Genomic DNA, 21411 nt, shown 5'->3' on the forward strand with positions numbered 1-21411 from the left:
CAGATCAAAATATAATCACCTTTTGAAAGTAACCGGGTGCTTCAAATAACGACTTTATTGATTGCATTACGCCACTAGGTGGCAACAAATTACTGTTAAAAATGTATCTATCACTGAATCGTTCTTTCAGAAACAAGTGAAGTCTTTATGAATCCAACTTACAAAAATATTGTTTCACCTGTCTGGATCTTAAATGTGTGTTCAAGCATCTTATTTGTGTTGAATTTGTGGTAACACTTTATAATACGGTTCATTTGTTAGCATTAGTTATTAACTAACATGAACTAATGATGAGCAATACATTTGAGAAAGACACTTGAAAAGAGGACAGGATATGACATGGTTACTTTGTATATCATTGTAATGTTCAACCATCGTTTAATGCATATGGTACTTTTTTCATTTGTCTGTTTTTTAAATATTGCAATAAATATCGTACTGTGAGATTTTGATATTGTTACATCCCTAATAGACATGATTTTGTGATGCAAAAAAAAAATAATTTTTGAGTTTTGATATTTTTAAAACTTAATACTCAGTTAAGGTGAAAGGGGAATATAGTAATTTGTACCTACAGGTTATACCTCATGACAATTTTACATTCATTAAAACAATGGTTTTGTAGAAAATAGAATGAACATTTCTTTTTTTTTCTTGAGTACTTGGAACACACTACATATTTTTTTTCTCTTAAGTTTCTTTTAAGAGAATCTATTTGTGATTCACACACACAAACACACACACACACACACGTATGTGTCGCAGCAGTCGTTTCGTTCAGTGCTGCAGGTCTGGCTGTAGTTATGAGACAGAGTGGTCACAGTGATAATTCAGAGTGGGACATTCAGAGACCGTTGATGGTTTACACAGACCATAAACATAAGAACAGCTTATTCTCTCTCTCTACGTCTCCCTAGCCCTCTCTCTCTCCCTTTCCCACAAGCTTTTATTGATCTGTCCTCCATTTGTGGTGGATTATCACTCATGTTGTGTGTTTCAGCACCTTCCTAAATACTGTTGTGGGACTTTGTGTATCTCTGGATCTTGATCAACATTTCTACTGTTCAGTTTCTGGAACATTGAGTCATAACTTATAAAGCAGCTCAAAAGTTCAGGATTAAACAAACATCAGTGATCTGAGCACTGTTGCTGTCACACATAGATAGATAGATAGATAGATAGATAGATAGATAGATAGATAGATAGATAGATAGATAGATAGATAGATAGATAGATAGATAGATAGATAGATAGATAGATAGATAGATAGATAGATAGATAGATAGATAGATAGATAGATAGATAGATAGATAGATAGATAGATAGATAGAGTTGCAAGAACAAGTTTGTGAACCACTTGCAGAAAATGTGAAAAATCTTAACAAAATAATAGAGATCATACACAATGCATGTTATTTTTTTTATTTAGTGCTGTCCTGAGTAAGATATTTTACATAAAAATTGTTTACATATAATTCAGAAGACAAAAAAATAGCTGAATTTATTAAAATGACGCCGTTCAAAAGTTTGTGAACCATTGATTCTTAATACTTTGTGTCGTTACCTGATGATCTATGTTTTTTGATGGTTGTTCATGAGTCTCTTGTTTGTCCTGAGCTTAAACTTCCCAGCGTTCTTCAGAAAAATCCTTCAGGTCCTGCCGATTCTTCAGTTTTCAAGCATCTTTTGCATATTTGAACCCTTTCCAGCAGTGACTGTATGATTTTGAGATCTGTGTTTTCACACTGAGGACAGTTGAGGGACTCAAACTCAACTATTAAAAAAGGTTCAAACATTCACTGATGCTCCAGAAGGAAACACGATGCATTAAGAGTCAGGGGGTGAAAACTTTTGAACAGGATTTTTCTTATTTTGTTTAAATATATATATATATATATATATATATATATATATATATATATATATATATATATATTATTATTTTTTTTTTTCACTTAGTACTGCCCTTCGGAAGAAACAGAAAATACTTACATGTTTCCCTGAAGACAGATTAAATACAATTTACCTTGATCTTCAAATTTCAAACGTTTTCACCTCCCCGACTCTTAATGCATTGTGTTTCCTTCTGGAGCATCAGTGAATGTTTGAACCTTTTTTAATAGTTTTAATAGTTTGAGTCCCTCAGTTGTCCTCAGTGTGAAAAGACGGATCTCAAAATCATTGTCACTGCTGGAAAGGGTTTAAATATGCAAAAGATGCTGGAAAATCAAAGATTATGCAGGACCTGAAGGAGTTTTCTGAAGAACAGAGCTCAGTTTAACTGCTCAGGACAAACAAGAGACTCATGAACAACCATCACAAAACACAAAAACAGTCATGGATCATCAGGTAACCACACACAGTATTGAGAATCAATGGTTCACATACTTATGAACTGGGTCATTTTAATAAATTCAGCTTTTTTTTTGTCTTATGGATTATATGTAAACATCATTTATGTAAAATATCTTACTCAGGACAACACTAAATAAAAAATAACATGCATTTTGTATGATCTCTCTTATTTTGTTAAAATTATTCACATTTTCACAGATTCTGAAAGGGGTTCACAAACTTTTTCTTGCAACTATAGATAGATAGATAGATAGATGAATGAGTGGATGGATGGATGGATACTGCAACAGATGGAACTCAAAGACTTTCATCATGGGAACAACGTGAATCACAAAAACATTAACACTCATAAAACTCGGCTGCTGCTTAACAGAGATGTTGTAGTGCAGAATGTTTGTCTTTATTTTTCATGCGTGTTTTCTTATAAAAGTTTCTGTCTCTTTCATGGATTTGGGGGGTTATTTTTGTATGGGAACAGCAGTATTTGATTGCCATGTGGGGATCACACCCCACACAAAGACTGCCCTGTTCTGTGGCCCCAACAGCACTGCTTAGGGGGGTCCAGGGGCCTAGAGGTTAAAATATGTGTTCAATGTGCTCTCCTCCCCCATAAAACATACTTACACAGACTCACACGTATATTAAAACACCCTACTATCTTCTCTGAGCTGGTCAAAGAACAAAGAAAAATGACAAATATCACCCTTTCCTGTTCTTCAACAAAGAAAAATGACAAATATCACCCTTTCCTGTTCTTCAACAAAGAAAAATGACAAATATCACCCTTTCCTGTTCTTCATTCAGAAAAACAAATAATCCCTCCTTTTGCATCTGCTGAAATCCCACCGCTATAACCATCAGCCCTCCATCCATAGTAGGAAGAGTCATGTTTTGCCAGTGCAATTTTCCTTCTGTTTTCCTTTGCGCTGATTTATGAGTTAAAGCAGCTAAAATTAAGAGAGCGCTTCAGGGACGGCTCACTGGAAACACTCTCAGACTGCACATGAATGCCTCTCTCTGTGCAAAGTGTAGATTGTGTTTAGATTGTAATGACAAAACTGAGGAGCTTGTGTGAAGAGAAATGAATGCTTGATGCTTTGTTATATAATATGCACTTAGATTGCTTGTTACAATGTAATTACATAGTTATTACATGTTTATGCACCTCAATTGAAAATAACATTAATTTTATATAAAAACTAAGATATGAGCCCAATAGGTACAATATTCATGGCAACAAATTTATTATAAATGCAAAAGCATAACATAAATAAAATATTCTAAAATTGTATTATTATTTTGTAATATTATATAAGTCTTTTCAGAGAATGTATGCTGAAGTACATTTGATTTTCTTCTGTTGGCTGATTTTAACCTCACTGAGTTGATTAATAATTTAATAGTTAAGAATATAATCATTTATATAATTAAATTATTTATAATATAATTTCATGATGTAATATATCCTATATATTATAATATTGTATAATGAACATATATTAAACATTAAAATAAGATGCATTACATAAAGCTAAATTTAAAGTCTTTTCAAAGAATGTATATTGAATGTAAGTGTATCTGATTTTTAACCTCACTGAATTTCATAATAATTCAATATTTAAGAATATAATAGGCCTAGAACTTTATTTATGTTATTATATTATGTTATTATATGATAATATTATATAATATATGTTCAGTGGTGTAGTCTAGTTTTTTGTAGTGAGTATACTGTGATTTTTCCCTCCCAGCCTCATACTCACCCATCCCAGAGCGACACCCCATAAGCACCGCCACACTCGCTAATGCATATAGTATGTAACTGATCTAGGCTACATGTAATTGAGAGCATTCTGAATTCTGCTTATGTGTGTTTTATCAACATGTCAATTTATTATAAGCAAGACAAGACTTTAACAGTCAATGACATTGATTTTCTTCAGTTTAGTGTCAATCACCATCTAACTCAGCCAGTTAAGATCTGCATTTAGCCTTAGATGTTATATGAATATGGTCCCTGGAGCATAAGTTTTATCAGCTGGCAAGTTTCAATGCACATTTAAAAGTGCAAGTTGCAACTATTATTACAAAATGGGTTAAAAACAACCCAAGTTGGGGAAATGGACAACCAAGCAATTGGGTTGTTTTAACCCAGCTGTTGGGTTAAATGTTTGCCCAACGTGCTGGGTAGTTTTATTTAACCCAACCGCTGGGTTAAAACAACTCAACTGTTGGGTTTGTCCATTTTCAACCCAACTTGGGTTCTTTTTAACCCAGCAGAGTGTAACAATAATGGAAAGATGAGGCTTATCAGTATGTCATAATATCATCCCGTTTGGACTTTGTTTTCTGTTTTGCACCATTTCCTGCCAAACTGTCACCATAGTTATGCATTTCAATTCACTAACTTGAAATTTGATTCTTTACCAGTTATTTTGGATATACTGTATATCAGGTACAGTACATGGGAAATTGTCTCAAGAAAAAAAAAAAAAAAAAAATCTCTCAACTAATGTTGTAAAATATACATGGGAATCAGTTGGTACTACATTAATATTGAAGGTTAAAATGAACTGATTTGTATACAAACTTAAATTACACTTAGGAAATGTTCATAACAATAAAGTTATAATAGGCCTACTTACTAATTATTTCTACTCCAATTCGTTTTTTAAAATATAAACATTTAAATGGTGGCTGTCAACTTGACAGATTTATTCAAACATGCATTATATAGGCTATTGAAGAACATTAAAAATATAATATATAATAATTAATATGTAATATGATGCATATATTTAGCTAAATGCTTCTCTCTAGAGTTCATTTTTCTAGCTGACTTTTATTTTACTTTTTATTTTATTTTTAACTTTTATTTTAGACGCAATTAATCGCGATTACACACATATTATGTATTTACAAACGTTCGTTAGGTGCGATTAATCGTGATTAATCGATTTGACCACTATATATAACATATAATATTATCATATAATAACATAATATAATAATACACACATATTACACACATATTATGTATTTACAAACTTTTGTTAGATGCGATTAATCGCGATTAATCGATTTGACAGCACTATATATAACATATATTATTATCATATAATAACATAATATAATAATATAAATAAACTTATAGGCCTATTATGTTCTTAAATATTGAATTCTTATTAAACTCTGAGGTTAAAAATCAGTAATTGCGATTAATTGCATCTAAAATAATTTTACACACATATGTATTTACATAAAATTTGCTTGCAATTAATCACGATTATTTGATTTGACAGCAATAATATTATTACATAATTTATATTAAATATATTACAGATATAATTACATTAAAAAAAAAGGTCTTGACAGAGAATCTATATTGAATGTAAGTGTATCTGATTTTTAACCTCACTGAATGTATTGCTCCAACATCTTTATCATTCTAACATCTATTTTTTGTTGTGTGTATCTCAGGCAGCTCATCCATATCATACAACACACCATCTCATGCCGACCAGTCTCCTCGCTTGGCTGCCAAAGACGGTATGTCTCACTGATTATCCTCAAAATACCTCTTTGTCCTGCTCCAACAATAATGTTCATGTGTTCTGCGTATACATTTGCAATAATACCATTTTCACTTGAAATCCTTATGGTACCATCCACGGGTTACTAATTCTGAGGCACAAAAGGCACATTAGGTGAACAATGCATATGGATATGACATGAGGAAGTGAGTCTTATCATTTCATCAAAACAATGGCATTACAGAGTGTTTAGTTGGCCCCTGTCCCCTTTCTCCACGTGGATCAGAGCAGGGCTCCAGGCCGAGGCGAGGCGAGGCGCCCAGCAGGTGCTGTCTTTGTGTGGCGCAAATAAAAAGCATCAAGCATTCAATTTCCACCTGAACATGGACAGCAGTGGGCTCTCAGAGCAGAGAGACAATTAGCAAGACAAAAGCCACGTGCCACGCTGGACTAAACCTGCAGGAAAGAGAGAGACAGAAAAAGGGTAGAGACAGGTGTCCCAGTGAACAATACAGCAGAACTGGACTGAAACGTCTACAAATTGTGTTAATGGAAGACACGTGTGCCACAATAACAGTGATTTAGGGGCGTATTATACATGAGGATGTGACCTAAACTGATTTATAGCATTGAAAAGGTGTTTTACATCATAAATGCAGTGCAATGACATTTTTTAGTGTACTATAGTATCAAAATCAGTTTCAAAATGACTTGTTGCCTGTGATAATAGAAACTGCATTGATGTAAAATCAGACAGATGTTTTTGGAAATTGATTGGCTGATAGCCATGCGATATTTCAGTGATAACAGCACTCCTACTGCCTTTTCACCATTTGTATCACTCCGCTTGAAGTGACCGTCATGGCGGCCGATCAAATCAACCGTAATTTTTACAAATACTACTATTTGTACCACAAACTGTAGTTTTAATAGTTTTTAAGGCGAGAATGTAGTTGTTTAGACCTGAAATATGTGACTCATATTTAATAACAGCGCCTATTTTACAATTTGTTTTGACGTTTTCGGAGATGCGAGCTCGAGTGCATCAGCGGCTGTTCAGTGCTTCTGTAACCGCCGATAACAGCTTCATCTCGGCCAGTGCCTCGGGGATTTGCCGCTGGCTCTTATAGTGGTTAAACATGAGACATAATTTAATTTGAGTACATAGAACGGGCAATCTTTGGTCTTATTAATCTATTATTTGTTCCAGAGCAAGTCGAATTGTGCTATATTAAATTTGATAATAATAAACGTTACGTTACATCCTTATATAGCACATTGGCTAGAACTAGACGGGACATATCAGACTCTTCTCCGCTCTTCAAATACGTAAAACATTAAACTTTATAAACATATGTTTTTTTGAGTAAAGAAAACGCTTTACAATTTTTTTTCAAACATCAGATCTTTATTTACCTTTGCATTGCACAGAGGAGATGTCCAAACTGCATGCGCACTTCATTCACGAGGTGAGGCGGATTAATGAGGCTTGATTGACAGTTTGAGGATCCAATGGAGTTAGGAGGTTTTGTCACAAGCTCTTTAAAATCCTTTTCATTCGTTAAATATTTGTAAAACCCACATACAAGTGTAAATGGTGACCTAATTTTTTACTACTGCTTTATGTTTGACTGAACTGTACAATTGTGCTTATTTGTTGTTCTAAATATTATTGTTAATAAATATGATTTTATATAAATATGTCCATTAAGTAATATGGATTGAGTGAACATTACATTAATAAGCCATTAGATGGCGGCAACACTTTACAGGAGAATGAGTCAGTGAAGCACAAGAGACTTTTAAATTGAAAGGAACTTTTGCAAAAGGAAGTTGTTTTAGCGCTGTGGTGTAATGGATGTTATGGAAAATTCCCAAACTGTAAAAAAGGTCGCTTTCCTCAGCGGACATTCAAACGGACTTGTATAAAGGATATAATATTATGGACATCGACTTGAAGAATGAATGTAATGCAATATACCAGACACAGGTAATAGACTACTCTCTCTCTCTCTCTCTCTCACTCTCTCTCTCTCTCTCTCTCTAATACTGTACAAAATTCAATGTGTTTCAATGAAGCGACTCAACGTTCCTTCGTTACTAGTTCTAAAGTGACGTTTTAGAGTTAGTAACGGAGGCTTGGTTCAACTGACAACTTGAGTTTTGAAACGTTCCTTCGTTACTAGTTCTGAAGTGACGTTTTAGAATTAGTGACGTTTTAGAATTAGTAACGGAGGCTTGGTCCAACTGTCAAATTGAGATTTGAATCCGTGGCGGAAGGAAGTAGTGCTGCACAAAAGAGGGTTTTAAAGACACTCCGTTGTTGTTCTTATTTATTTACACACTCGTGCCGTTGAACTGTTGTATAAACGCAATATCACACTAGTAGCCGTGCGATATGGCTGTATATCAGCACGCTGTGATTACCTACGGCACTCGGCCTGCGGCCTCGTGCCTACGGACGAATCACAGCGTGCTGATATACAGCCATATCGCACGGCTACTCGTGTGATATTGCTCATATATAATATATATATATATATATATATATATATATATATATATATATATATATATATATTGGATTATCTCAGCAAATAACGTAGGACTACTGGGTCAATTGAATAATAAGTACATGACACCAATGAATTAATATTCATGTGCAAAGCTGCTAAGTTTTAAAACTGTGTCCCCCAAAGTTTTTAGATGGCTCATGCGTGGTTGATTGTCAGATTTACATGACCACAGAGATGATAGACAACGATTGCTGTGACTCATTTATGTAATTTAGTTGTGTACTTTCCGATGATAACACAAGATACACATCCAAATTAAATCAGCCTCTCAAACTCATCAAGGAAATCGGCTTCCATAAACCATTTAAGTAAACGTTTGACAGTCTCTCTGGAGAACGGACCACTTTGGCCATTCCCACTTGAGAAAGCACAAGGCTGCAATAACAATGATAGTCCTGAGCTCCTGAGAGTACTGCTATCTGGGCAAGACCAGAGGACCGGCTGTCCTGATAAAAGCCAGAAGTCAGACCACCTGTTCTGTACTACGAGCCAACAGACACATATTAGGGTCATTAGTACAGTGAGCTTGAAGATAAGATAATGCTGAGAAGGCTGTAAGACCTTTGACCCTCTTCTCACAGCTGTCAATCATAGTAGAGCACTAAGTGCATAATATGCTGTGATGGACAAACTGTTTCATGAGAAAACTTCTTGAGCATCCTTGGAATAATGCTTAAATACTGAAATTTACTTTAGTTAGTGATCTAATCAATGGCATAAAAATGCTAAAACTCATAAAAAAAATAAAAGTGTCCATTTAACAGGTGGCCATTCATCAGCAGGAGATTGAACTTTAGATAGCAAGACTTATGAGTTGGATTTATTTTCACATATACCCTTTCATCTTAGGCCATTTATTCCAGGTCAATTTTTTTACCGGGTAGTTAAAGATTAATACTCCATTTAGAACAATAAATACCATATTAAACTGATCGTAACAACTGATCTTCTGTTTAGTATCCTAAATGGCTCTGTTTCAAAACTCACTGTTCCAAAATGTAGTCAGCGTAATTATGCTTCCTTCGAAGTCTCTAAGTTCCCTTCTTTTGGCTACATTGTAAGGAAGTTAGTTTGTAATGTTATATATATTTTATAGTTAGTTTATATATATATATATATATATGAAAATATACTCAGTAAATGGATTGTTTTTTGATTAGAAATTAGTGTATTGTTTGATTAAAATGAACCCAAATTTAAAATGAACATTTATTAATATATCTAATAAAGGAACATTTATTAATAAGTTTAATGAATAATAATTAAACAATAAACATTTATTAAATAGCTTATTAATAAATGTTCACCTTTTGGATGGATGGATGGATGGATGGATGGATGGATGGATGGATGGATGGATGGATGGATGGATGGGTGTATGGATGGATGGATGGATGGGTGAATGGATGGATGGATGGATGGATGGATGGATGGATGGATGGATGGATGGGTGTATGGATGGATGGATGGATGGGGTGAATGGGTGTATGGATGAGTGGATGGATGGATGGATGAGTGGATGGGTGTATGGATGGATGGATTGATGGATGCATGAGTGGATGGGGATGGATGGATGGATGGATAGATGGATGGGTGTATCGACGGATGGGTATGGATGGATGGATGGGTGTATGGATGGATGGATGGATGGATAGATGGATGGGTGTATCGATGGATGAGTGGATGGATGGATGGATGAGTGGATGGGGATGGATGGATGGGTGGATGGATGAGTGGATGGGTGTATGGATGGATGGATGAGTGGATGGATGGATGGATGAGTGGATGGGGATGGATGGATGGGTGGATGGATGAGTGGATGGGTGTATGGATGGATGGATGGATGGATGGATGGGTGTATGGATGGATGGATGGATGGATGGATGAGTGGATGGGGATGGATGGATGGGTGGATGGATGAGTGGATGGTGTATGGATGGATGGATGGATGGATGAGTGGATGAGTGGATGAGGATGGATGGATGGATGAGTGGATGAGTGGATGGGGATGGATGGATGAGTGGATGAGTGGATGGGGATGGATGGATGGATGGATGGATGGGTGGATGAGTGGATGGGGATGGATGGATGAGTGGATGAGTGGATGGGGATGGATGGATGGATGGATGGATGGGTGGATGGGTGTATGGATGGATGGATACTATTTTGCCCTATATTTTGTGCTATTGTTTGTTTTATATTCATTTTTCTTATTGCAGCATTAGCTCCACGAGTTGCTCCCTAAATAGCTGCTTTAATCGCTCACTTATGAGGTTCCAGTTCAGCAGGGCAACTCACCAGATTTCAGAACAGAGCCTATAAGTCACACCACATTCTTTTGCACTGTTTTGAATGCACGGGTGCGTCCTGTATAAACGGCCACTTGGACAAAATGTACAACCTCACTATAGACATTGTTTTTGGTTAAAAATGGCCATATACCTTGAACTTTTTTTTTCAGTATAAACCGAGTCAGTCTAGACGGCTGGCTGGGCGAGAATCTTGTTTTGACTAGGAGAGCAGCAGCCTGGTCTCTTGAGGAGACGCCACACCCAAACACAGCACAGCACACTAACAACACAACTTGCTTGAGACTGGCTAGGCCTCGTGATATTTAATGCATTCCCTTTTATTTAAAGGGAAGAATAGCAGACCGTCCTAACGCACGCATTAGTGACAGTGAAGCAAATCCAAATTTATGGCCCCAGAATCGGGACTGGAGACATTTTAAAAAGCATCGGATCCGTTCTATCCATATCCCAGATGCACGTCTGTCTCTTGTTTCGCAGTCGAATTCTGTTGCGATTGAATTAGGAATACGGGCCTCGCTGCTCTTCCGTATTTGAGAAGATCTGGTGGTCGTATCCATCAGTGTTTGAGTTCCTCGGCTCTATCAGACAGTAGCGACGGCCACCACCGCTGTTTTCTTTGCAAATTCCGATGATGTGTACCGTCTGCTCTCCATCTCTCTCTCTGTCTTTCTCTTTTCTCCCCATCGGTTTGTGACCCCTCTTCTCCTCCTGGCTGCTGTGTGTTTTTTCATGGTGGAGGGGGATGAAAAAACGAGGGAAAAAAAGGCCAGTAAAACAAAGAGAGGTTGTGTGAGCAGACTCGGCAGGCAGGAAACGTAACTCTCTCAGGACTCTCTCTCTCTTTCTCTTTTTCTCTTTTTCTCTTCTCTCCGGCCCTGCTCCAGATCAGATCTGACAGACACTGAGAGAGTGAAGGATGGAAGATCGTTAGAGGGAAAGAGTGAGTGTTTGAGGACAAAGAATGATAGAAGGCTTAAAATAGAGGAACATTAAATGAAAAGCAACTTTTCCCAGATATTACCCGGATTCAGTGCCTAGATGTGCAGCACGGTTCGTGCAGTTTCAATATTTATAGTGATTGTGCATCTGATGTGCCTTGAAGGATGGGTTTAAAATATGCTGGGTTAAAAACAACCCAATTTGGGTTAAAAATTGACAAACCCAGCGGTTGGGTTAAATGTTTGCCCAACGTGCTGGGCAGTTTTATTTAACCCAACTATTGTTTAAAAATTACTATATTGCTGGATTAAAATGAACCCAAAATAGGTTGGAAATTAAAAATCAGACATAATTACTAGAGGCAACAATAATAATCAAAAGGTGAACATTTATTAATAAGCAATTTAATTTAATAAATGTTTATTATTTATTTTTTATTCATTAAACATATTAATACATGTTCATTTCCAACATACATTGGATTCATTTTAAGCAAACAATACGGTAATTTTTAAACAATAGTTGAGTTAAATAAAACTACCTAGCAGGTTAGGCATTTAACCCAGGTAACATTTAACCCAACCGCTGGGTTGGTCCATTTTCAACCCAACTTGGGTTGTTTTTAACCCAGCATTTTTTAATTGCATGACTTCTGAAGACATGAAATATAGTGTAAGAGTTCTTTAAACCACTTTTATGATGAAGATGTTTGTTTGTTTAATTATTTGTTTGTTTGGTAATACTTTACAACAAGCTCTCATTTATTAACATTAATTAATGAATTAACTAACATGAACTGGCAATGAGGAAAATATTTTAAGTATTTATTAATCTTTGCTAATGTTAATAAAACATCTCATAACTAATGTTTCTTTTGATTTTAATAGTGTATTACTAAATGTTGACATTAATAACTAAGATTTATGTACACTGCAGAAGGATTGTTCATGGTAATTAATGTAATTAACTGATGTTAACAAATGAAATATTATTGTAAAGTGTTACCATTTATTTTTACTTTAGATAATGTCATTATATAACTGTCAGTTTGTGGAAACTTCTGTATGGATTTTTTTTTTTAAAGTTTAAAGAGAAATATCAATTTTGGGGTGATTATTCCTTCATTCTATAAAAATGTTGGGTTAAAAACAACCCAAGTTGGGCTGAAAATGGACAAACCCAGCAGTTGGGTTAAATGTTCGACCAAGCTGCTGGGTAGTTTTATTTAACTCAACTACTGTTTAAAAATTACTGTATTACTTGCTTAAAATAAACCCAAAGTTTAATGAATAATAGTTAAACAATAAACATTTATTAAATTGCTTATTAATAAATGTTCATCTTTTGATTATTATTGTTGCCTCTAGTAATTATGTGTCTGATTTTTAATTTCCAACCTATTTTGGGTTCATTTCAAGCCAGACATATAGTCATTTTTTAAACAGTAGTTGGGTTAAATAAAACTACCCAGCAGGTTGGTCAAACATTTAACCCAACCACTGGGTTTGTCTTTTTTCAACCAAACTTGGGTTGTTTTTAACCCAGCATTTTTAGAGTGTTTAATCAAGATCAAGTTAAAAAGGCTCAGAACAGATCACAGGTAAAACTATATTAGTAATGTCTTGCTTAATGTATTGCTTATGTAATACAAATTGCATTGTATTGCAATGTAATGCTCATGTCCTCTCAGTTAAGTTCTTTCACGATAACCAGGAGCAATGAAAGTCTTGCTCTTTCTCACTCAAGCAGATGCTTTTAGAGATTAGCCTCTTCCTTTTTCTTGGATTCTGCTTTTGCTGAGAAACGCTGGCTGGAGATACTGTTTTGCTTTTGAAACGTAGGCCATGTACTTTTATCAGCACTTTCCAAACTAAACATTTTTCTTTGTCTTCAGAGGTTAATGTCTCGTAGTTCCACCCAAAGCTTGGAAGAGATTTCGAACACAGTGACCAGAAGAGGGCAGTGTTTTATCACAACTGCAAATGTGTGAGCCCTGTTCAGGTGGAGCTGTGTACTAAGGCTTTAGCCATCGGGACGGTCATACCACAACGGTTACGTTCAAAGACATAATTCTAGTATACTAACATTGGGCCAACATTTTTTGGCCGTCTCTGGCAGTTTCATCCATATGGTCGTACACAGAGCCGCTCTAAGCCCTAGAGGAAGCACTCGCTCTGTATCCGAGGCCAAAAAGTCCTTCTAGGGCATATAGAAACTTGATTAGTGCCAGTCATTGGTTCATTTCCGTTCGGGAAAAAGGGATCACTACAGTGCTGCAAGGCATGATGGGAATGTTTTAAGAGTATGTTTGAGAATGAAGGAGAATCTGGCCATTTTCCTAGGAGATTGATGCGGTGTTGCCATAAGAGAATAAAAACCTGTTTCCTGGGGTCACGATTACAGTGAAAACACATGCACTGAGTTATTAAACATTTTTGGAATTTTGTTCAATAGGATCCATTCATCATTCTATCATTCCATCCATCCATCCATCCATCCATTAGTCCATCCATTATTCTATCATTCCATCCATCCATCCATCCATCCATCCATTCATCCATCTATCCATCCATCCATCTATTATTCTATTATTCTATCATCCGTCCATCCATCCATCCAGCCATCCATCCAACCCCACCCACCCATCCATCCATTATTCTATCATTCCATCCATCCATCCATCCATTAGTCCATCCATTATTCTATCATTCCATCCATTCATCCATTAGTGCATCCATTATTCTATCATTCCATCCATCCATCCATCCATCTATTATTCTATCATTCTATCATCCGTCCATCCATCCATCCATCCCGCCATCCATCCAACCCCACCCACCCATCCATCAATCATGCCATCCATCCATCCATCCATACATCATTCCATCCATCCATCCATCCATCCATCCATCCATCCATCCATCCATCCACCCATCCATTAGTCCATCCGTTATTCTATCATTCCATCCATCCATCCATCCATCCATTAGTCCATCCATTATTCTATCATTCCATCCATCCATCTATCCATCCATCCATCTATTATTCTATCATTCTATCATCCGTCCATCCATCCATCCAGCCATCCATCCAACCCCACCCACCCATCCATCAATCATGCCATCCATCCATCCATACATCATTCCATCCATCCATCCATCCATCCATCCATCCATCCATCCATCCATTATTCTATCATTCCATCCATCCATCCATCCATCCATCCATTAGTCCATCCATTATTCTATCATTCCATCCATCCATCCATCCATTAGTCCATCCATTATTCTATCATTCCATCCATCCATCCATCCATTAGTCCATCCATTATTCTATCATTCCATCCATCCATCTATTATTCTATCATTCTATCATCCGTGCATCCATCCATCCATCCATCTATCCAGCCATCCATCCAACCCCACCCACCCATCCATCAATCATGCCATCCATCCATCCATCCATCCATCCATCCATCCATCCATACATCATTCCATCCATCCATCCATCCATCCATCCATCCATCCATCCATCCATCCATCCATTCATCCATCCACCCATGTCAATAAATCAGCTAATTCTTAAGTAGGTTTACAGAAAATGTAGAACTTCAAATGGCATCTCTGTAGTAAAACTATCATTAAAACAATATAAAAAATAAATTGATAATATTAGCAATAATAATAATAAAACCTAAGAAAATAGCTAAAATACCAGCTCTGCACCAGTGGTATTTTAGTATTATTGATATATTATTATAGTTTTTGTTAATATTGTGCATTTGATTATATTTGTCTATATTTCCGGTTTTCATTTTAATTTCAGTTAAAGTTTTATTTTATTTATTTTTTTGTCATTTTTATTATGTTATTATTATTATTATTATTATTATTATTATTATTATTATTATTATAGTTTTTGTACAGTTTTAATTATTAGTTATAGTTTATTTAGCTTTAGTTATTTTAGTACTTCAACTTAAACTAAATGTAAATAAGAAATGTTGCAACTAGCTGAAATAATATTTTTTATATTTTATTTTATTTTATTTCAGTTAATATTCAATTTATTTCAAATTTTTTTCATGGTTTTGGTTTTAGATTTAGTTTTAGCTATTGATAATAACCCTGCTCTGTACCGCAATAGAATTGCATAAAAAGAAATAAGCAGATTACAGGCACCGTAGATGGTAATGCACTTGAATGTGTCAGTCTGTGAACTTTCTGTCCATTTGAAGTCTCAATGCTCTCTATAGCCAGTGCATCACTATCAGCACAAATATGATTTGTATTTCATGCATTCAGAATAAATGCACTCTGTAAGGAAAGGCCAGGAAAAAGAGTGCAGCAATGATTCAAAAGTGAGAGATAAACTGATGGATATTGATGGATAAATGAACACGATTCACTGGGTTTTTAGGAGTTCCAACAGTTTTAATGAATCAATTTATTAAAAAAAGATGCATGCACTTAACCAACATATATTTACAGACTTTCACATTTCAAAATGTTCACAATTTACTTGGAAAGTTATTGGAAAAGAAACTATTTCATGTTTTTATGTTGTGCTAATAAAACATGTGATGGCAGGAAATATTTCATTGTTGGAACATAACGCATACCACTGAAGCCTGGGAGACTGATATAACTTAACTTGTTGGCTCAGAAACCCAAGTGCTCAAAATTTGTGTGCAATCTGTGGTTCTCTCTAAAAACAGAGACAAGCTGATGATCATGATGTTCTTACATCCAAACAGATTCTAACTGCAATCCTGACAGTGTTATTATTGGCTTCTCAGTGAGCTTGCATTAGTACGTGTGTAGTGAGTTTGTCAGATAAAAGCAAAGAGCTCTAGCACAATCATACGTTTCTTAAAAGACAAAAGCAAATATGAACAAAAAGTCTTCTCAGGTAAGGACATCGAGTGGGATATAAACTGCTACAATCAATCTAAATAAAATTTAGCAGGAACAATAAAACATTTTCCAAACCCACATTCAGCTTTTGGAATAGCAATAGCAGGTTACAAAAATACCTTTAAATTCTTTTCTCTTTTCTCCAGATGCGTCTTATGATGCTGTACGGAGGGCAGGCTGGTCAAACAACATGCACAGCAGCAAAGGTGAGTCAAAAGTCGACCTTGATTCATTTTCTTGTGCTTTTTTTGGGGTGGACAGACTCTTGTAAGCATCATCCATGGTGGGCGATGTTCTTGATCTGTGATTTAACCTGGACAGTAATGCTGGAGAGTCAGCAGATGGCCAGGCTTTAGTTTAGGGACACAGGGAGCTGAAGGGGCCCATTAAGTGCTTAGCAGTTCGGTCAGCCATTGCCCTTGTTTTCTTTGGACCGAGACTCGTGCTTCTGCTCGTCCAGACGAATGTGCTGAACTTTTCTCTCTCTTTCTTGCTGTCGCGCTCTCTTTCTTTCCATTTCTCAGGCTCTCCTACAGTGGTCTCTCCGAACGTGTCCAAGAACACTGAGCAGGCTCGGCCTCAGCCAGGTAAGCAGGAATGTGGCGCGTTAAAATATATTTTCATATTTATATTTATGCATTTGGCAGGTGGCAGCCTAAAGGTGCACTTGGAGTATATAAATTCATTTTCTGGGAACTGAACTCATGTCGCTTTTGTTGCTAGTACTATTCTTCTAGAGTTCAGCTGCTGGATCTCCAATTAAATTGTGTCATTTGCCAACTATCCAGTTCAAAGGTTCATCCAGATTCATTTCTCTTTCCTTTCAGACCCTTACCAGATATTAGGACCCACTAGCAGTCGACTTGCCAACCCAGGTAACAGAAAACGTAATGGTTTTGTATTTTAAGAAAACCAGTTCAATTTAGAAACTTATTTTATTAAGATATTAATATTTTATCAAGATTATGTTCTTGCTATGGCCAGTAATTGAGAATCAGTTGATTCTGTACTATCTCTCTGCTATTCCAAAATACTAAATAAATTAAAATATCACAACTAAAACTACAATCATTTTTTGGTAACACTTTACAAAAAGTCTCATTAATAAATGCATTTACTAACATGATCTAACAGTGAGCAATATGTAATATAATATAATAAATACTATAAAGAACTATATGTATAAATTAGGGGTGTCAATCAATTAAAATATTTAATTGCGATTAATCGCATGATTGTCATGAGTGAACTCGCGATTAATCGCAACTTAATCGCACATTTTAATCTGTAATCTTTACATTTTTTCGGTAACAAAACATCGAAAGCTCAGCCAAACAGCTGATCATAGCTGCACAGGACGAGTTTTTATTTATCATCTCCATAAATATATCTAGTAGTAGAGCTAATGCAAGGGCTAGAAATCCATTGGGGTTATCCTTTGATTTTTTTTTAAATATTGCAATAGGAAAAAGTGTCCCAATCAACCCAAATATATATAAAGACCCAAAACGGTCGATGTATCGTGCATCTGTGGTAAAATTCTCTCTCTCTCTTTGTCCAGGTTCCGGTCAGATCCAGCTGTGGCAGTTCTTGCTAGAGCTTCTCTCTGACAGCGCCAACGCCGGCTGCATCACCTGGGAGGGAACCAACGGCGAGTTCAAGATGACGGACCCAGACGAAGTAGCGCGTCGCTGGGGTGAGCGCAAGAGCAAGCCGAACATGAACTACGACAAACTAAGCCGCGCCCTGCGCTACTACTATGACAAAAACATCATGACCAAAGTGCACGGCAAACGCTACGCCTATAAGTTTGACTTCCACGGCATCGCTCAGGCCTTGCAGCCCCATCCGACCGAGTCCACCATGTACAAGTACCCGACCGACCTGCCGTACGTACCGAGTTACCACGCTCACCAGCAGAAGGTCAACTTCGTTTCGGCCCATCCTCCGTCCATGCCCGTCACGTCCTCCAATTTCTTCGGGCCCACCCCCCCATACTGGAGCTCTCCGACAGGTGGGATTTATCCCAATCCCAGCGTGCCACGTCATACCAATTCACATGTGCCTTCTCACCTAGGCAGTTACTACTAGATCCCCTCACCTCTCACCAGCTCCCCGTATGCCAAAACTTGAACCGCACTCGGAGCGAAGACAAACCAGGAAGCTGGAAAGGAAGGGATTTTGGCTGAAAAGTTTGTATAAGGAAGCAGAAGTTGGAAAAGAAAGAGAAAGTACAGACAAAACGGACCAAAAATGGCTGATCCTCTTCAAAATGGAGTACTACTTATTCAAAGGACTTGGGTTGGTGTTTGTTTTGGAGAGTTTGAGCATGTTTCTCGTGCCTTTCCACACCCGAAAGCTGCACCGATGGGCCAGAGTCCCTTTCTACCAAATAAAGACCACATCTATTATGTATAAGTCGGCCGGATGACCGAAAAAACGAATCACTGTAAACTCACCCTGTGTGTTAATGCAATTGTGAACCGAGTGTTTATATTTTTGGACGTAGTCCCTGCTTCCCTTTTGGATTTTATCTAAACCCACCTTGGTTACATGAATTTATCTTTTTTAGTTGTGACTGAAACTCTCTTTTCTAAAGCAAATCTGGCAACTGGAAAAAAATGTTGGCATTCAGCCGCCATGTATCCTCCTTGCTGGAGGACGTGGCGTCTGGTTGTTTATTAGGAGCTTCTCAGGCTAGCTGGCTCAAGCTAAACTCTCTTACTCATCTTTAGCACTCCTCTATGCTGATGACCAAGACAGTGTTGATGTGAAAGCTTTGTCGAATGGATCGAAACCTGCTTTACATTTCTTGATGCACGATGTCCCGTGTGAATCTCACTGTCCCCTCATTGGCCAGTGTAAATCCGCTCGATTTCATCTCAAAACAGCCAAAGTGTTAAATTCACATGAGATGTATTTGCATTCCTGCATGTCTTAAAAATCCTAGATTCTTGGATCGCTGAATGTGGGCGTCATGCAAAGTACCTCTTCGAAACGATATAACAGTTAAAACAGCAGCACGAGACGTTGAAACCAGAGATTCGCGAACGCTGTGCGTTTGTCAGACCTATTTGCTAGTATTTTTTTTTTTTTTTTTTTTTTTTTTTTTTTTTGATCAAAGGTCAACTAGGCATTAAAAGCATCTTACTGTATAAATTATGCAGAGCTATTTTCATATGTGACAGTGTTAAGAATCATACGTTAATACGAGTTGACCTCGGTCAAAATGCAAACTTTTTTATCAGTTCCTGAAGGTAGTAGTTTGTACTACGTAGGTGTTTTGTATCTGTACATATGGGCAATAAGTTTATGAATGTTTTCTTGTATTTTTCAGAAAATGCATTTTCTAAAGTTCTTGGCGTGTTTCCATGACAACAAGAAAGTTATTTTGATATGTAGTTGATATTTTTATTCACTAAAAGCAATTGCCTTACCAAACATGCTTAGAGACAATCGGTTTTCCAAAGTGCCATAATAAACCCTCAATGCCAAATCGTATTACTGGCAAACGTATGTGCCTAAAAAACAGTGTTAGTTTCACACAAGGGTTTCCCCTTTTGTATTTTGTAGCATTAAGACAAAAGATGATCAAAAATTCCCAAATGTCCATCTCTGGATCACTCTCAGATATGAAGGAATTGTGCTATTTTATATATGCAAGTATTCGGATATTAAATTTATTGCTATATAAATATATATATATATGAAATATTGCAATTAATCTTTTTTGTTAATTTTGTTGTTTCTGCAATTTAAGTATTACCTTTTGTAAAAGGGTCTGTTGAATAAGTAAAATGTGACAAAATAAATGTTTTTACATTACAAATCTCTCCATATAACTTTTTTTGTGTGTGTGTCCTTTGGCCGATATAGTGATATTTTGATTGAATTTGTTAAAAGGGTGGTGTATACTAAACATGTATTTGCTTACACTGAATTTATATGATCACATAAAAGTCATCAAATATTAAATCACACTTGCAAACAGACCAATATGAAAATCTGTCTGACATTAACATAACTGCTGTTCATGAATCAATCTTATGGTCTAGACTACATGATATGACATCTGAGGACCATGATGACATTAAATCTGTTGAGTATTAATGAAGGAACACATTTAAATGATCTGCACAAGAGGAGGCTATATATATATATATATATATATATATATATATATATATACCTTGTCTCCTCACTCTCGGCTGGTTCCTATCCCAGCCAGGGTTCCCAGAACTCTGGGTTCGGACCAAATTCCGAGCTTGGAGCCCTCCCCTCGGACAACACACCAAATATGCATATCTTTTACTCTATCTGATACTCAATGATGTAATATCAGTGCTAAAGGATTATAAACACGTATGGATAGTCTAAGGTAAGATGTATTAATTCAATGTTTGGCAGTGAAAGCTCTTCGGGGTATTATCTTCATCCCACATCTAATATATTTTAAAGGCTTTGTATTATTTGATGTGTCATGTAGTGAGTCAGCAGGACACAGCCTTAGACAACTGTACTCCATCACGCACCACCCTTTCTTACGCATAAGACTACATGTTTATGTCTTATGAGCTATACAAATTTCCAAGTAATCATCGCTGCTAAGAGGAAAGCCGTGACACTGACTGCTTTGTTTATGTCTACGATGAGACTTTTATGCAGGATCCACATTAGGGCCCTGCTGTCTTAGGAGCCTGGGACTGGGAATGGATTTTTTTTTCTTTCTTTTTTTCTTTTTAATTAAAAAAAAAAAAAAAAAAAAAATGTGTATATATAT

At 36.4% G+C, this 21411-nt stretch overlaps 1 protein-coding gene across 6 annotated transcripts in view; it reads left to right on the plus strand.

Moving 5' to 3' along the window:
- The window catches only part of fli1 (Fli-1 proto-oncogene, ETS transcription factor), a 40872-nt gene extending 20416 nt beyond the window's left edge, over positions 1–20456 (plus strand). For 5 of the 6 annotated variants that reach the window (XM_048167940.1, XM_048167941.1, XM_048167946.1 and 2 more), the window contains 5 exons: positions 5836–5904; positions 16778–16837; positions 17156–17218; positions 17459–17506; positions 18193–20456. In XM_048167940.1, the coding sequence (XP_048023897.1) occupies positions 5836–5904; positions 16778–16837; positions 17156–17218; positions 17459–17506; positions 18193–18722 (770 nt within the window). In that variant the 3' untranslated portion in view covers positions 18723–20456. The remainder of the gene's footprint in view (positions 1–5835; positions 5905–16777; positions 16838–17155; positions 17219–17458; positions 17507–18192) is intronic. The other variant, XM_048167945.1, reaches the window with a different exon arrangement.
- The last annotated feature ends 955 nt before the right edge of the window (positions 20457–21411 follow it).

Source organism: Megalobrama amblycephala, linkage group LG19, assembly GCF_018812025.1.
Source record: "Megalobrama amblycephala isolate DHTTF-2021 linkage group LG19, ASM1881202v1, whole genome shotgun sequence".
Classification (NCBI taxonomy): Eukaryota; Metazoa; Chordata; class Actinopteri; order Cypriniformes; family Xenocyprididae; genus Megalobrama; species Megalobrama amblycephala.